The 17,198-nt window shown below is 43.7% G+C and overlaps 2 protein-coding genes across 2 annotated transcripts in view; one reads left to right on the forward strand and one right to left on the reverse strand.

The window, feature by feature from the left end:
* KIF2C (kinesin family member 2C) overlaps positions 1-17,198 on the forward strand; it is a 20,347-nt gene continuing 3,149 nt past the window's right edge. The window contains exons 1-17 of the mRNA XM_075155949.1: positions 1-193; positions 349-443; positions 2,267-2,368; positions 2,596-2,644; positions 5,338-5,457; positions 6,207-6,323; positions 6,728-6,828; positions 7,078-7,173; positions 8,405-8,459; positions 8,546-8,708; positions 8,965-9,055; positions 11,615-11,678; positions 12,847-12,938; positions 13,173-13,315; positions 14,772-14,976; positions 15,407-15,517; positions 16,021-16,088. Of these exons, the coding sequence (XP_075012050.1) occupies positions 130-193; positions 349-443; positions 2,267-2,368; positions 2,596-2,644; positions 5,338-5,457; positions 6,207-6,323; positions 6,728-6,828; positions 7,078-7,173; positions 8,405-8,459; positions 8,546-8,708; positions 8,965-9,055; positions 11,615-11,678; positions 12,847-12,938; positions 13,173-13,315; positions 14,772-14,976; positions 15,407-15,517; positions 16,021-16,088 (1,736 nt within the window). The 5' untranslated portion in view covers positions 1-129. The remainder of the gene's footprint in view (positions 194-348; positions 444-2,266; positions 2,369-2,595; positions 2,645-5,337; positions 5,458-6,206; positions 6,324-6,727; positions 6,829-7,077; positions 7,174-8,404; positions 8,460-8,545; positions 8,709-8,964; positions 9,056-11,614; positions 11,679-12,846; positions 12,939-13,172; positions 13,316-14,771; positions 14,977-15,406; positions 15,518-16,020; positions 16,089-17,198) is intronic.
* The window catches only part of ARMH1 (armadillo like helical domain containing 1), a 13,137-nt gene continuing 12,857 nt past the window's right edge, over positions 16,919-17,198 (reverse strand). The window contains exon 11 of the mRNA XM_075155950.1: positions 16,919-17,015. Coding sequence (XP_075012051.1) covers positions 17,002-17,015 — 14 coding nt within the window. The 3' untranslated portion in view covers positions 16,919-17,001. The remainder of the gene's footprint in view (positions 17,016-17,198) is intronic.

Below are 17,198 nucleotides of genomic sequence, written 5' to 3' on the forward strand. Positions count from 1 at the left end.
CCCCCGCCGGTGTTTCCCGGTACGCCCCGCGGCACGCCGGCGCGCGGGGTTTAAATCGGCGGCGGTTGCCCGGGCCTGCGTTTCGCTGCCGGGACGGGAGGAGCCGCCCGCTCTTCTCGTGCCCGCGCCATGGACTCCCGCCTCTGCCGCCGCGTCTGCCCCGGCCGCGTCATCAACATCCAGCGGAGCAACGGTGAGGGGTGGGGAGGGGAGCGGGACGTCTGCGGGGGTCCCGGCCGCCGCCGCCCGTAGCGCCCCTCGGCAGAGGCGGGGCGGTGCCGTGGGGGTCCCGGCCCCGCGGGGCAGCATCGGGCGGCCGGGCCGGGGCTCAACGCCGGCCTCTTCCAGGCTTGATCCACAAGGCGACGGTGAAGACAGTGAACGTGGAGCGGTCCTCCGTGTCCGTGGAGTGGCCCGAGGACGGCACCATCAAGGGCAAGGAGGTGAGTGGCGGCCCACCCGCGGCGCCTGCCCCGGGCCGCGCCGAGGCTCTCCCGTAGCACAGGCGGGCTTTGCCTGCTGCCAGCTGCAGCCTTGGCTGGGCACGGGCCTCCGGGAGCCGAAGGTTCGCACCGCCTGGGCTGGCCGCGGCGAGCTCCTCTGGCGCGCCTGTGCTTATTTTAACGTTATGCATAATTAAAGTAAAGAAATAGATGTGTAAAGGTAAGGTGTGACAGTTGCAGCGGAGCAGTACCAAAACAGGCTCTTAACCCTTCAGAGTGAACAAGGGGGTGTTGGGCCTCCCACTCACACTGTTGGCTGCTGACTTTGCATGCCCCAAAGTCTCAGTTTTCCCAGCTCTGGGGCTGCCCGTTGGCTTTTCATGTCATTAACAACGGCCTTTAGGCTTTCCTTAAGACTTAATGTGCCACTGATAAGGTGCTATGTGAAGAGGGCTGAGTTTGCTTTCCAGAATCTCTATGCTGGTGTGAGATTGGGGGGGGGAAGGGAGCCTGGGGCACTTGAGGTTGATGTGGCCGAAATCCTGACACTTAACAAAATCCCCTTTGGTAACTGAGCAAACATGCTCGTCCTGGCTGCTTCTCTGGAAACCTAAACTCTGGTTGAAATCTTGAAGTTGCTATTGGCTGGTTCTCTGAAATTGGATCTTACACTGTTTGTGTGCATGCTGCATTCAAATATGTGGAATTTGCAGATTCAGGTATAATTGCTGGCTAAATTGTGTGTATCTCTGATGATACTAAAACTTCATGAAGAAAACTCAAAACCCAGCAAATTTTCTTATATGCTGTTAGTATATGTTATATTGTCCACATATATGTGTTTCTGAGCTAATTCAGTTTCTGAGTAGATACTTAAAGATTCCATATAAATAAAATTTTATAGATTATTTCTCTTATGTTAGAATGCAGTATCTCCACATTTTACAGAGGCTCACCTACTTGTTTTTGCTCTTTTTATGCACTCTTATTTTAAGTAATTTAAAAGTTAATTGAGAACTCAAGAACTTCCTGGAGTGGTGCTTGTGTTGCTTTGTTAGATGGATTCCAGTGCAAGCTGTTGCGATACCAGAGTTTTTGTGTACACGTGCTTTCACCCTCTTCTGCAGGGTCAGGTTTGAAAAACCGAACCGAGACAGTTGCTGTCTTTTGTGCTGCAGCCTGCCCTTGGCTGCCTGCCCCCCGCTGCTCTCCCTGCCCTGCAGCTGCCTGTGCCAGGGCGCTGCAGAATGCGGTGAAGGCAGGACTATGACTTCACTGGAGGGTCAGGCAGGAGGCGGTAGCTGGCCCTAGGAAATCACTTGCAATAGCAAGTGAAAATGCAGGTGAATTGACTTGTGGATTAAATGCTGAATCCTTCATTTCCCAAAGTCTAAGCAGCTCTTTGAAGTTTATTTCAGTAAGCACAATCGCACAGTAAACACTTAATGCTCTCCTAGCACAGAAGTCACGGAGCAGCTGAGATTTACTAAGATTAGCAGTATGAGATTAAAGCAGTTGATGCCAAATGTGCTTGGCCCATCTCTTCAGAAGTGCTCTGTGGCACCTGCAGAGCTGCATAGCATTTGGCAGATGAAGGTAAATGGCTTAACTAGCACATTTCTTCTAGCATATTTTGACATATGAGACTACTCAAATGGAATATGAACTACTGTCTTGCCCTGCCAGGCAATTTTAACTTAACATTTGGCAGGCAGTGGGTCAGGCTTGTTTGCCTGTACTGAAAGTCAAGCTTCAAAAAAAAAAATGCCATAAGTAGTAGCAGCAATATTCCACTCTGTAAAATCCTGCCTTTGCTCTTGTAGATTGAGATTGATGATGTGATAACAATAAATCCTGAGTTATCAGAACTGCCTGCTGTGGATGTGAAAGAGAACCTTCCTTTGCAAGAGAATGTAACTGTACAGGTGAGTGCTTTAAAGTGATTTAGTCTCTCCTAAGGTACTAAAGTGGCAGCAGCATAGGTCTTGTTATAAATAATACCCTCAGTCTTAAAGTTTGAGGTCTTTAACTTGTCTTTTCTGTTTCGTAGTTAGACCTTGGTCAGAAATCCTTGTATCAATGTTGTCTTGAAGTGCTGTGCTATGTGTTTGCAGCTTGCTCTGGTTACTTACAGCATTCATTGTTTTTTCAGAAACACAAGCGTAGAACAACCCTTTCAAAAATTCCTGCTCCACGGGAAGGTGAGAAAATGTTCTTTTCTCTGCTGTATCCCTGTGAAACAGTGGCGGTCTTCCACTGCAGCTGTTAAATTCTGAGTGTATCATAAGGTTGCTCATTCAGACAATGGTAATGAAGACCATACTGGCTCATACCAACACTTTGGACTCCTGAGGGCAGAAACTTTGCTAACAGATTGCTGTCCTGTTCCTGTGAGCTGGAGTTTGTTGATGTGTTGCCCTTTTCTGCAGCATTTCTGTAGTTATTCCTTGACACTGCTTTAAATGTCACTAGGCAGTTACTGTTGCAGTGAGTTTTAAAGTTTCATATGGAGTTTTGCAAATGCCACAAACAACAAAAGGTAAGTGGCATTTATTAAGATTAAAAGTGTCAAAATGAGAGTGGAAAGGGCAAGAAAGAAATAGCGGTGACAAATGGATGCCTCCTCTTCAAACAGTCTCCCTAGACAATAACTAGAGCTTTATTCCTGGAGACATTTCAGAGCAGGGAGCCAAAGTGCCAGCTGGTGTGCCGTAGCTCAGCGATTGTATGTCAGTACAATGTTTTGAGGAAAGCCAAAAGAGAAGATAGAGATGTCAGAGTGTGGGATTGCTAAGGAATTGTTTTTCTTGAGGTGTCAGGAGTTAGAAAACTCTCACATTTTCTACCTCCTTTAGCTTATTAGTTGACTCTTTTGGCTTTTTGAATTGCAAGTGGCAGCATTACAGGTCTATTTGTAATACACTTGCGTGATGCTGAGGTTGCTAGTTTAATGATTCTCTTAAAATGCATAGCTAGCCAGAACTTGTGCTTTTCCACGCAACTGTGCTGTAAACAAAGCAGCTGTGCTTGTCTGGCCTCTTTTGTTGTATGCGATGCAAGACAGGGAAGCTGGTACCGAAAGACACCAGTACAAATGCCCTTGCATTGGAGAGGCAGGAGTAGTCCAAGAAGCTTAATGTGTTAGAAGTTGTTCTGTACTAGAGCATCCTGATCTTCCTCAAATCCAGAGAACTCTCCATAAATTTTGTGAACTGGCAAGCAAAATGATGTGGTAAAGTTATGACTGTCTCTAGACAGGTTTCTAGACAGGTCAGTTAATGGAGCTGGATAGCCCGCTGGAAAAATAAAGGTTTTTTAATCCAGTCACTGATTGATGGAAAAATGTCCTCACAGAGGTCACAGCTTTCCTGAAGTATAGAATCTAATGGCAAGTCTTGGCAAATCTGAAATATCTGTTGCCTTTCCTACTGGCACAGTCTTGTCCCTAAAGACCTGCTCAGAGTACAAGACAGAAGCAGTGTTTTCAGTATTCCTCAAATATTTTATGTTATTATAGCTAGCTAAACCCCAAGAGTGTCAGTGAGTATCTGTCCTGTTGCAAACTCTGCACTGCACCAATTAGAAAGCTAACATTGGCTTCAAGTTTTGGTTCTTAGATTAAACAACTTAAAGAAGATCAGGAGGTGTCTGTCTCCATCTCATTCAGGAAAGTGAGAGAAGCACCAGCAGTGCTTTCAGAATGAATTAAGAAACAGATATTGCCTCAGTCGTCTGAATCAATAAGAATTTTGGAGGATGCTGAATATTCTCACATACAAGAATCACTTGAATCAAACCCATTTAGATGCAGCAAATCCTCCAGTTGGTATGTCCAGGAGCACTATCGTTTACAGAAAAAGTGCTGCTGAGTTTGTGATAAGATCAGGTCTGGGCATATGTGACAAAAGTAAATGGAATAAAATGCCATCTCTGAGCATAATGAAACTGATGCTTTTTGTTCCTAAAGTTGCAACAGTGATACCTAATGTCTCTGCACCTGAGCAGAAGATTTCAGGTAAAGAGTTAACAGATACGAGCACTGAATTTTGTGGGTACAGTTGTAAGGAATTTGATCCAGAATTGAAATTAACCATTGGGCTGAAACAAATCTAACGTTCTTTAAAATCATAGTGATTTAATTCTGGATAAATTCTTGTGATTGCTGGAGGTGAAGGTAGTTCTAGCTTTCATATCACACTTCTATTTTTTTTATATCAGATTTGCTTTCTTAACAAATCTATTGAGGTGTATGTTCCAATCCCTTCCCCAGGCAGCTTTGTGAGGGACTTGGTCTCAGTGAAAGAAATGTACCTTGGCATGTGACAATGGACTGCCTACAAAAGGACCCTTTCCAAAGATTTGCTGTTGTGATTACATACAGTCTTTTAGCTGAATTTAGTGTTATCAAGCTCCCACTCCACTGTGCACCACGCACCCTGTCTGTGCGTGGGTGCTGTGATGGTGGGCATGATGCTGCCCATGACCAGTTGCCAGATTGCAGTATTACTGTCACCATCAAACAGTTAATTCACACAGCCCTGCAAGTGTGAAGCTTCAGAGGATTTCCCAGTTCCTTGACTTGTAACTGCCTCCTTCCTCGGTATTAAGGTTCTGGAACTGCCATCTTAGTGAATCCTTAGTGGTATCTGAAAGAAACTCACTGGAACTGCAAATCTGGAATGAACTGTTTGCTTTTCTGTAGTGGTATATTTCATGATCACTTTTCACCCACCTGCATTGCTTTGTCCTGCACTTTGCTAATGCATCAGAGATCTGGAAATGGTCCTTTTAAACACACCCTGTTCCCTGTTGTTCTGCACTTTCAGCACTTGATTACTTGCAAATGTGTGAGTTTCTGAGGCATGATGCTGACCTTGAATTCGTGTTTCCAAAGCTGTTCGTGGCCGTTCCAGGATGTCTGTTATCACAGAATCTCTGTGCAGCCTCCAGGAAAATGAGATGGGGGTGGATCCCTGCACTTCTGCACAAACCAGAAACAATTTGTTGGTTCCTGGTGAGTGGAGAAAGAACCCAGTGAATTCTTACTATGAAGCAAGATGCTTTGTCTGCATTTGATTAGGTAAACCGCAAATCCCAATGGGGAGGAGCAACCTCTACCCCTTCATATATAAAACAAGAGAGACCTAGAGGTCTGCCACTGTGTATATACCCAGGGCTCCTACCTGAAGGGGTTCTCAAAGGAGTTTGGAAACAATGTTGTTGAATAATGATGTGCTTATTAGCCAGAGAGCTGCGGGTGGGTGGGTGGATGGCTGTGGTATCTGCTTAACAGTGTAAGTCATACTCACAGGGCTAGAGTGGGAAGAGAAGTGCCTTAATACTGCTGACAATACACTCTAACTAAACTGGTAGTAGTTTTACCTATACTGGTTGAGTAAAGCAAGAACTTGAGCCTACTTGAATTATGAAATTGTAGTTATTTATCTTTACCAGACCTACCCTATGAGTAGTTGAGGGCATGCCTTGTGTATTAAGTTCTGCAAAGACACTGAAATAAGAGGCTTGATACTAAATTCTTGTCTAGTCGGTGTGGCCTTGATTTGTAGCTTTGAATAAAAGTTGGTGATCGGCAAAGGATTTAAAAAATTATTTGCACACTTATCACAGGTTTTAGCTAGTTCTTTCTCCTGATCCAGAATCAAAGTCGAGAAATGCCTGTGGTCTGTGAGGCTTTACAAATTACAAAATTATTCTTGATCTTTGGAATCTAATTATTGGTTTTGGTCTGGCTTCTTTCTGCAGCTGGCCGAACCAGGACTAGCAGGCTGAGCTGTGCTCCAGAAGCGTCATTGACAAATGTCAATGGAAATACAGAGGATCATCTACCTGCTGCTAGAATGAGCTCTTCAGCGAGCCCAGGTACCAGAGAGCAGTGGGTAAGAACTGACTCACCAGTCAGCAATGCATCACTATGTGATTGCTGCTTTGTATACTCCGAGACTAAAGCTTTGAAAAGGTGCCGTTGGCGGCAAGACTGCATATCTTGAGTATTTTTTACGACAAATGTGTAATTCTCTTAGTGGTATCTCCTCAGAAATGCTGCCTTTACATTAGAGTGGTAGTGAGGCTTGCTAGGCAGTTTCTGTGGTAGGTAGATCTGGTTTAGGAAGGAAGTGCTGCAAAATTAATGACCATCCTTCTGAAGATTATTGTTTTCTGTACAAGTTAGTCTGTTGGCAATCTGGAAAAGTTGAAGTATTTGCATTGTGCTTAAAACCTAGTATGAAAATTTAATCCAAGGAAACGTTTTTGTTTTTATCTAGTTCGGAGAAGATCTAACATTGTGAAAGAGATGGAGAAAATGAAAAACAAGAGAGAAGAAAAGAGAGCTCAAATTAGTGAAATCAGGTCAAAACGTGCACAGGTGGAGTACTCTACAATACACCAGTAAGGGGAATACTATAGGATGGTGCATCACAATAGTTGAAACTAAAACATGTTGGACAGGCTTTGTTCTTACGAAGCTGTATGGATTGATTCTAGATTCAGAAAGTTCTGAATCTTGTGGCCTTTAAGTGAAGTATTTCTAATTGTCTATAGCTGATTTAGTATGCTCTGGCTTTTTTGCTGTAACAGGTTAATTACCTTCACATCAACGGCTTTTTCCATGCAGGAATTTGACAGCAGCTGTCCAAACTGGGAGTTTGCACGGATGATCAAAGAATTCAGAGCAACTTTAGACTGCCAGCCAATATCTATAACTGACCCAGTAAGTAAATACTGAGGCTAACTGCAGCCTGTAGACAGACTTCTTTATTTTGTACTGAAGATTTTAGCATATGAGCAATTTAGTGCATCACTGGACCTTGGAAATCCTCTGAGCATATTGTGGTCTTGAGGCATCTGGTGGTATATGTGAGGTCACTTACATCCCCTATTTAGGGCTAAGCTGCCTTGCATTACTTTGCATATGTCACTAGTGAAGAGCTTGCACTTCGACAATTATCATGCAATGATTTGTGTGGTAATACCAGTATTTTTCAGAGCTTAGAAGTGGCAGAGCCTACTACCTAGTAGCTTAGCTTGTTGTAGGTATAGGTATAATTTAAAACGGACTATTGCCCTATAACAGAAAGTGTTATCATATGTAAGTCATATTAAGTAATTTTAAAATTACTTAAAATTTAAATTTACTTTAAAATTTAAAAAGCAGAGGAGCAAAAGTAGAGGTCAAAAACTAGAAAAACCAGGCTTAGTCAATATCTTCAGCAATTATGGAGGTAGTGTTGTTTAATACCTGACAACAAGTAGTCCTTGTCTAGCAAAAGCCTTGTTATGGTCAGTGAAAAATGACCAGCATTTAAGTTCCAACAAAAAACTAGGTGTGGACTAGCTTAGAACACGAGGTGGTTTGTGTGCCTGCATCCTACAGGGCTGAGAACCAGCTGTTTGTGTAGATATCGCTGCATGACAGAAGAGGAGTTTGTTGTCTTCTGCTTTCTGCCTCACCCAACAGAATATGCACTTTCCCAAACTCAACTGATGTGTAGCTGTGCTGCACAAATAGCTAAACTTAATGCATCAATAAAGAACTCCAGGTCAAAAAATACCTCTGGGGTAAAATTAAAATAATAATTTGCCTGAATTTGACTGTAGTTGCAGTATTGATATCACAGATTTTGCTGGAAAGCTGGCCAAGACTAAAGTTTTTACTAATTCTGATACAGAATATTTGGGGCACTTTCTGTAGCATAGCAGCATTTCCACCTGATGTGTTGGAGCATGCTATGAAAAGCTCAATTGTTTGTAGTGTTTCTTTTGCACAAATGGACTTTAAGACTTGCATCCCTGCATGAGTGGGTCTGATCAGTAGCAGAGGCAACTGATCAGCATACAGAAAAGTAGATATGAGAGAGCATTGGATCTTTCTCTTGTAATATTGAGTAGGTGTGGGTGTAATTGGGAAACAGTTATTACTTGGTTTCTTACTTTTCCTTTAGATAGAAGAACATAGGATTTGTGTCTGTGTGAGGAAGCGCCCTCTCAATAAACAAGGTGAGTGTCCTGACAAAGCAGCTCTGTCTTGGAGCAGTTTGACATGGCTTATTTTCATTAAAACAGAGGGTTTTTTCTGTCAACAGAACTTCTGAAAAAGGAATGTGATGTGATTACTGTTCCAAGCAAGTGTGTCCTGCTGGTGCATGAGCCAAAGCAGAAAGTGGACCTAACAAAATACCTTGAAACCCAAGCATTTAGATTTGACTTTTCATTTGATGAATCCTCTTCTAATGAGATGGTATACAGGTAATGCTTTCTTCTCATGGGGAACGACTTTCGAGATCAAAGCACGGGGGTATGGCTAGATGGCAGCACTGCTACCTGAAATAAATATTAAAATCGTTTTTGGAGGAAACCAAAGGACTGAAAAGTCTAAAGCTTATTTATGGCATGGCCTTGCTGATTGCCTAAGGATGTGCTTTTATTTCCTTTTTTTAGGAAAACTGATGAGGCAGGGTGTGAAATGCTTGCCTTAACTGTCTTTTACCTTCTGAACATCCAGGTTCACTGCTAGACCTCTTGTAGAGACCATCTTTGAGGGTGGGAAGGCGACGTGCTTTGCATATGGCCAGACAGGCAGTGGCAAGACACATGTAAGTTTTTCTCCAAGGTCTCAAATTTTCTAGCTCTATTTAAAGTATTTTAAAGCTCCTTGATGTTGATAATGAGTAGGATTGTATAGAGTTTGGATCTTGGTTTTATTGTCTTAAAGCTAATATTTTTGTCAGTTGTTAATCCTCTTTTTCTGTAGTTCTATGTATTAATGGCTTTCCTTTGAGGTTGTGAGGAAAATCGTACTAAAATCCCCCCAAAGCTGGCTTGTTAAAGACTTAGGATGTCCTGACAATATCTTTATCAACGATCTGGATGAAGGAATCGAGTGCTTCCTCAGTAAGTTTGCAGATGACACCAAGCTGGGCGGGAGTGTTGATCTGCTGGAGGGTAGGAAGGCTCTGCAGAGGGACCTGGACAGGCTGGGTCGATGGGCCAAGGCCAACTGTATGAGATTCAACAAGGCCAAGTGCCGGGTCCTGCACTTGGGTCACAACAACCCCAGGCAACGCTACAGGCTTGGGGAAGAGTGGCTGGAAAGCTGCCCGGAGGAAAAGGACCTGGGGGTGCTGATTGACAGCCGGCTGAACATGAGCCAGCAGTGTGCCCAGGTGGCCAAGAAGGCCAACGGCATCCTGGCCTGTATCAGAAATAGTGTGGCCAGCAGGAGCAGGGAGGTGATCGTGCCCCTGTACTCGGCACTGGTGAGGCCGCACCTCGAATGCTGTGTTCAGTTTTGGGCCTCTCACTACAAGAAGGACATGGAGGTGCTGGAGTGTGTCCAGAGGAGGGCAACGAAGCTGGTGAAGGGCCTGGAGCACAAGTCTGATGGGGAGCGGCTGAGGGAACTGGGACTGTTTAGTCTGGAGAAGAGGAGGCTGAGGGGAGACCTGATCGCGCTCTACAACTACCTGAAAGGAGGTTGTAGGGAGGTGGGTGCTGGTCTCTTCTGCCACGTAACTGGCGATAGGACGAGAGGAAATGGTCTCAAGTTGCACCAAGGGAGGTTTAGATTGGACATTAGGAGAAATTTCTTTACTGAAAGAGTGGTCAGGCCTTGGAACAGGCTGCCCAGGGAAGTGGTGGAGTCACCAACCCTGGAAGTATTTAAAAGACGTGTAGATGAGGCGCTTAGGGACATGGTGTAGTGGGCATGGTGTGTTGGGTTGACGGTTGGACACGATGATCTTAGAGGTCTTTTCCAACCTTAATGATTCTATGATTCTATGACATGTCAGTGTTAGTCATGGCTATTCCTTGCCTCAAATGGCTGTTGCTGCCTAACTCCAGTCTGCAAAGTGGGGCTATTGGCCTACATCTGAGACAAAGGCTGTTGTCTGTACTGTGTTTTGAGCTTGGAGGCATTCCAAAGACACTAGCGATTATATAAGAATAAGTCTCTTGTTGCACATAAACATTTAAGTGATCTGGTATTGTTTGAGAAGTGGGCAAATTAGCGTGTTCACTTTCTAACCACTCCTTCCAGTCTATCGATGCAGTTTCAAGAGACCTGAAGATTGTGTTTTCTGCCTCAAAGGTGATCTGCTCTAAATTTTCAACAACTGTGTTGCCTTTTTAACTTTCTTCTGAAAACTATAGGGAAGGAAAGTGGGAAACTCTCTTCCCTCACAGCATGATAGTGGAGTCAAATCTGCTGCCTTCTTCTGCAAGAAGCCTTTACCTCAAACCACAGTGATCTGGACTGGACTAGGCTAGCCTGCCAGTTTGAGTAATCAGACAGTTGCTTTCATTCCAGTGTTAGAGGCAAGTTTTTAGGTTAGGATCTCCTATCAGTGCTATGTAGTGAGCTGTAGACCTCATCCAGTAATCCAGAAGGAAATTTGGAAGTTTATAGAAGTTTGGACATAGGCTGCCTCCATTGCACTGGAATGGGCAGACAAACCTGCTCATCTGAGCATCGTTATAGGAATACAACTGTAAGGCACTAAAATCATCGGCAATGAAGTTTCCCTTCCTGATCCTAGGGTGCAGAACTAGTGCAAGGACAATAGCTGTACCTTGAGACTGGAGTCCTGCATATTAAACTCTGGTAAATTGAGAATGTGTCATGGGATTGAGTTGTGTTTTACATAATTGACTCTGTTTCATATAAAAGTGGTGCAGCAAGTCACCAGGATAGCACCAACTGAAAATTTTGTTGGGATTAAAGGTACCTTGGTCAAAGGAGTTAAAGGTGGTGTCTGCTCTAGAAGTTTGATGCGTTTTGGTATCACATGTGAGCTTTTGCAAGTGAAAATGTTATTCAACCTATGTCTTAAAAAATGAGGCTTTGTTTCTTCTGACCAGAGGCTATTTGGTTGCACTGTCAAGGCCATGAAATTCCCCTTGAAGGAACAACTGCTTTGACTCTGCACTGCAGAGCCTTACAGGCATTCAGCTGTTGCTTTGCATAGTCCAGATATTCCTTCTGAACTGATAGGGAAGCAGCAAACTAATTTTATCCTGAATTCACTGTGTTCTAATCATCTTGCTGACATCAGAGCATATATATGGTAACTTCCTAGTATGTTCTTGGGACTAAAATCAGGTAGCCTGACTTGTTTGTACCATGCCTTACCTCTGGCCTCTTCTCTTCACAGACTATGGGTGGAGACTTCTCCGGGAGAGCACAGAATGCCTCAAAGGGCATATATGCTTTTGCATGTAAGTTGATTCTTCTTTAGATACAAAAATCAAATTAGTACTTGTTTTTCTTAAATAGATATGGTCTGGTTTTGTATGGTTATTTAAAATATTTCCAGTAAAAGATACATAAAGTATTTGTGTTTTCAGTAATAAGTAGTGGTGTTTGTTGCAGGAGGTATGATTATTTTTTTATCAGTTTCTCAAAATATTTTCCATCCAGCCTGTAAGTTTCTAGATCCACACTTAAGTCACCAGAAGATATTTGTTTTTGAGGCAAAGAGATGACATATTTTCTAGTTTGGCATTTGCTGGGCTGAACCATTTAATTTTGACTCTTCTGCTTTGGTTTTTGCCTCAGACTGAGGATGGTGTTTGGAAATACCTGACGTGAATGCAACACAACCCTACCTACATTTCTGATATAAAGCTTGTTATACAGAAAGCGTATGAATGTATGTGTTATGTTTCTTCTTGTAAACATTAGATGCAAAAAAAACCTAGCACATAGAAAATGATTTCAGAAAACAGATGCTCAGAAGCCCCTCCTTGATATAATGCCTAGAAAGCACCATGAACCCTGACCTCCTCTACCTTCCCTTTAGAAAGGTATATTGTGAAACTTGTCTGTGTGGCGAGGCAGTTGAAACAAAAGCAACTGTTTGCTAGTCTCTGAAAATTAGTTTTAACTGGCCCTGAAGGAAAGTCTTTGCTTTTCAGCTCAATTTCAAAATATGAAGCCCAGTTGTGAGAAGCTGCACTGGATCCAGCCAAAGGGTCAACTAATCTGATATATTGTCTCCAAACAGCAGCAATGCAGATGCTCAGGGATGCCTGTTTTCTAGGCTTTCAGCAAGAAGCGCTTGAAACACAAATATGTAACTTTTTCAGGCCTGTCCAAAACAATAGCAGCTCCCAGTGTTCCTCCAGATCAGTAAGGATTGCTGTCTGCAGGTGACATTAGCAGTAGAAACTTCTGTATCCCCCTGTGTTTTCAGTCTCTGGATGAGGATGCTGCTGAAACTGTTCTCCAGATGGTAGCACAGCACCAATTGTTCCACTAGCATTTGTTTAGGATGACTGTCATGTAGCTGCTAGTCACTGCCTTATGGCTGCACAATATTTGAAAGTAGATCAAGTAGCAACTAGAATATGTTAAACTACTTAACTAACTGCCTTTCCTCACTAGCACAAGATGTCTTCCTCCTTCTAAACCAGCCCAGGTACAGGAGTCAGGACCTGGAAGTCTTTGTGACTTTCTTTGAAATATACAATGGAAAGGTAAGACTTTTTTTTTTTTAAATCTTGACCTGACTTCTTTGGCTGTTTCATAAGTAGCTGAGTGAAATTTACTAGTTTCTATAGTTCTATATAGTCTATTCTTGGTGTGTTTGGAATTGAATTGGAAGGCTATGCTAAAGGAGCTGTTTCTATATAGCTTTCTATAAAGACAGCGCAAAATACTTACAAGGAGACTTTGTTCAGATTTGCCTTAATATTGTTGCCTGAATATAGGTGTTTGACCTCTTGAATAAGAAGACAAAGCTTCGAGTCCTGGAGGATGGCAAGCAGCAGGTCCAGGTCGTTGGTCTCCAAGAGAGACAAGTCGGCTGTGCTGAGGATGTCATCAGAATGATTGAGATGGGCAGTGCCTGCAGGTTTGGTGCCTTAAAACCAATAAGAAGAGCCATGTCCTATTGTACCTTCATGCCTACAAAAAATATATAATGTCTGTAGCTGGTGCTTTGAGACTTAAACAGGAGCTTGTTGTTCCCAGTAATAGGCAGGCACTGAGCAGCACCTCTGCATGAATATAAGAAGATGGTTATGGAATAAAGGGCTAGCAGGGATGGGTTTAGCCTGCCTTCCATAGAGAAGGTCAGAGTTCATAGTTCATATGTCCTCATGTAACTCCAAGAAGAAAGAAACTATTCACATGAAGAGATGGCTGCCCTGGTGCCACAGCTAAACTGAGCAGTCTAGCTACTTTCTAGAAGTATCACTAGTTTACAGGAGCACAGGTAGCTCTCTGCAGGCTTGTAAGATCAAGGAAGAGCAGCTGGCATCAACCTACAGTTGCAAAAATGCTTTGGCTTAACTGCAGGCCAGATGAGTTATTCCAATAGCAACAAAAATGTTGCATGTTGTTCAGGGATCTTGTCTAAAGAATCCTTGAGAGCAGGTGCCAAGGGACAGCCGTAGGCTTGGCTTATTCTGGCAGGAAGGCTGTGGTCAGGGCAACTCTACCATTGTACTGATGTCTTTAATCAGGAGCTAAAATCCGTATTAGCAAGTCTTATCTGTCTCAGTTAAGTTGCAACTGCTGTGGAAACATTACTAGGCAAATGAGAACTCCTTGGCTTCTGTATTACACTGCATGGGCAGCTCTTTCAGCACTCTACTGTGCATGCTTTTTTGGCTGATAATTCAGCCAAGAACTGTTTAACATTTCAGACTCCCGCCTCACTTTAGGACAACCTCCCTCTCTTTCCCCCAGCAGTAGGGATGCATGTGGGACAGCGAACCTGCCAGCCTTCTCAGGGAATAAATGATAGCAAAGGTCACAGGGAGGTTTATGGTAACTTAGAAGACTCCAGTCTGTGTCTTGCAGTGATGGGGCAGGTGCAGTTGCACAGCAGAGGTAAAGTGCCAAGCTAGCTTGGCTGGAGAAGGGGATTTACCATGATTGTAATGTGCTAGCACAGCTAATGCTGTTTAATGGGGAGCTCGGCTGAGCTTACAGGGTAGTGGCAGATGCATTAGGAGAATGACATGTGGCTGGCTCTCAGGCAGGGAGATGCAGTGCTGAAGGTATGTCTTCCAGCTCCAAATGCAGGTAAGGCATTAGCAGTCAGAAAGGCATTCCAGTGTAGGCTGAGTTGAGTCAGGCAGATTATTAAATCTGGGGGTGCAGCTTCATATTCTTCACAGCAGTCCTTCTGTGCTCTTGTATTGAAGGTAATTCCATAAGTCATGCAAACTTGAGGTATTAATGTGTGGGATAAAACTGGGGAGGTTAAACAACTTAACTGAATGGCTGCAGATCTAGTGCTGTTGGGACCTGTTGCATCTTCTGTGACACAGTTCTAACGCTTGTTTTCATCTTTGCTGTAGGACATCTGGGCAGACATTTGCAAATGCTAGCTCTTCACGGTCACATGCCTGCTTCCAAATCCTACTACGCCAAAGAGGGAAACTGCTTGGCAAATTTTCCTTGGTGGATCTGGCAGGAAATGAGAGGGGTGCAGACACATCTAGTGCTGATCGGCAGACACGAATGGAAGGTGCAGAAATCAATAAGAGCTTACTGGCTTTGAAGGTGAGCAAATAGTGCTAATCAACACATGGATTCTGTTCAACTCTGGGGTTATCTGTTCTTTTCCCTTGCACTGGAAAGAAACAGAACAGCCAAAAATATCCTAGTTTAGTATGTTAACAACCCTGAAAATGGTGTATACGTCCATTTAGAATGTTTCCAGGAAAACAGTGCAGTGTTGTCAGGTCAGACACTGGTACAGCCCTTTCAAGCTTCATTCAAGTTGTCTTTTTTTACATGTGATGGATATACCAGCTGTCCTGTGACAGTCAAATATCTGGAGTGTACCTAAAAGGCCATGAAGTACTTACAGAGCAATAGAGATGACCCTTCTCCAGTCTGTTGGGTTTACCAGCAATTGGTGGTTGATAGCTTTCAGAGCTGTTTGAGAAGAGATGCAGATATCACATTCACAAGACTTGTCTTTTCTTAGGAATGTATCCGAGCTTTAGGGCAGAACAAATCTCATACCCCTTTCCGGGAGAGCAAGCTGACCCAGGTGCTAAGAGACTCTTTCATAGGAACAAACTCAAGGACCTGTATGGTGAGTATGCACATGGCACAAACATACACACTGCTTACGGGTTCTGCAATTTGACCAAATAGCTGCATGCTCTTCTTCAAGAGTGAGGGGACTTTGAAGTCAGAAAGCTTCAGTTCTCTGCAAAAAAGTCATACAGTTTTCCTCCTCCACTCACCCATGGTGACTGAGATCAAAAACTGGTGAGCTTTGCCCAGCCCCAGTAGAAGCAGGGCTGCAGAAGTCACTTTCATACAGTGAATCTACAGTAGAGCCTGGTTCTCTCAAAGGGCTTTGCTTCCTGGGGAGGGTGCAGCACAGTGGGTGTACACAAAGCCAGTGGAAAGCTGGATACAGGGCCACTGGCATCTTCCACAGAAGCTATAAAGAAAAATGGACTTGACAGAATGTCTCAGCTCTGACCCTTTGCCCTAACATGTCCCAGCTGCCTGGTGACATCTGTAGGACCATTAACGTGACCAAAAGTCAGATGTGGGAGTCACGGGGGTATTTTGTTCTGTTTGCAGATAGCAATGATTTCTCCAGGCATGAACTCGTGCGAGTACACCTTAAACACACTGAGATATGCTGACAGGTAATGGCCTTTCTGACCTGGGGATTCTACTCTTGTTGCGGAAGGTGTTTTGGCTGCTTTTATTCTGACCAAAAGTTCTCTTGTTATTGCCTGTAATGGCAATTAGGAGGCTGTTATGAGCAAATTATCTCAGAGCTGTCTTATGAAACTAACATGGGTGTTCTCTGTGTGAGACATAATAGAGATTGTCTTAAACTGTGACTAACGTCTCCTTTCCTCAGAGGAGTCTCTCGTGCTAGACTTTGGACTGTGCTGTTTTTTGTAGGGAGTTTACTCTGTCCTGAATGGTTACCTCTATGCCCTTTACTTTTTGTAGTACTTTGGGTCCCATCTGTAAGTGGTGTGCTAAGAATGTGTCCCTGACATGGCCCTAAAGATGACACAAAACACTTGGTGTTCTTGATGGACTTTGATATGGGATAATAGGGTATGGCATCTTGGAGACTTTGGGGAAAATCTGAAGGACCTGGAGAACTCAAATGCCTCGAAGCAGATGGTGGGAGCGTGTGTTTTCAGTGCCCCATTATTGACCTTGGGTACCTGCAGGGCAAGGTAGATTTGCAGGGACTGAGCCCCAGGTTTCAGGGGGTCTTGCTGATACCTGGAACCCTGATGACAGAGCAGTGAGTGCCTCCCAGTCTCTGCTTTACATGCCTCTACACCTTGCTGGTGAGGTGACAAGTAAAAAGAAGTCTGTGACTTTTGTCATGTGTTAACAAGATGACACTTGCACATTTCAGGCTTGGTAGCTTTCCTTCATTTGGTTCACAAAGGCTTCCTTCCTGGAAAGCATTCCACACTCTGAAAATACGTTTGTAATGCTTGTCATAAGCATTCAGGAACACTGTGAATCTTGACAGATTCGCAGATTTGGTTCTGGATTGAAGTTGCATTTTTTCGTTCTGGTGGACAGTCATTCCTGCTCACCTGAAAGTACAGGACAAAATGCAACATCTGACTTAGCGTGCTTCAGTAAGGTTCTAGTCTTGACTTGGGCCCATTGGGTTCTTAGCCAGTGCACAAGGCAAGTTCAAGCTATAAGAAAGGGGGTATTAGGCTGAAACTCACTGGAAATATGAAGCTGATGCTAGTAACTGGAACGAAACGCCT

This window comes from Calonectris borealis, chromosome 8, assembly GCF_964195595.1.
Source record: "Calonectris borealis chromosome 8, bCalBor7.hap1.2, whole genome shotgun sequence".
NCBI classification, from domain to species: Eukaryota; Metazoa; Chordata; class Aves; order Procellariiformes; family Procellariidae; genus Calonectris; species Calonectris borealis.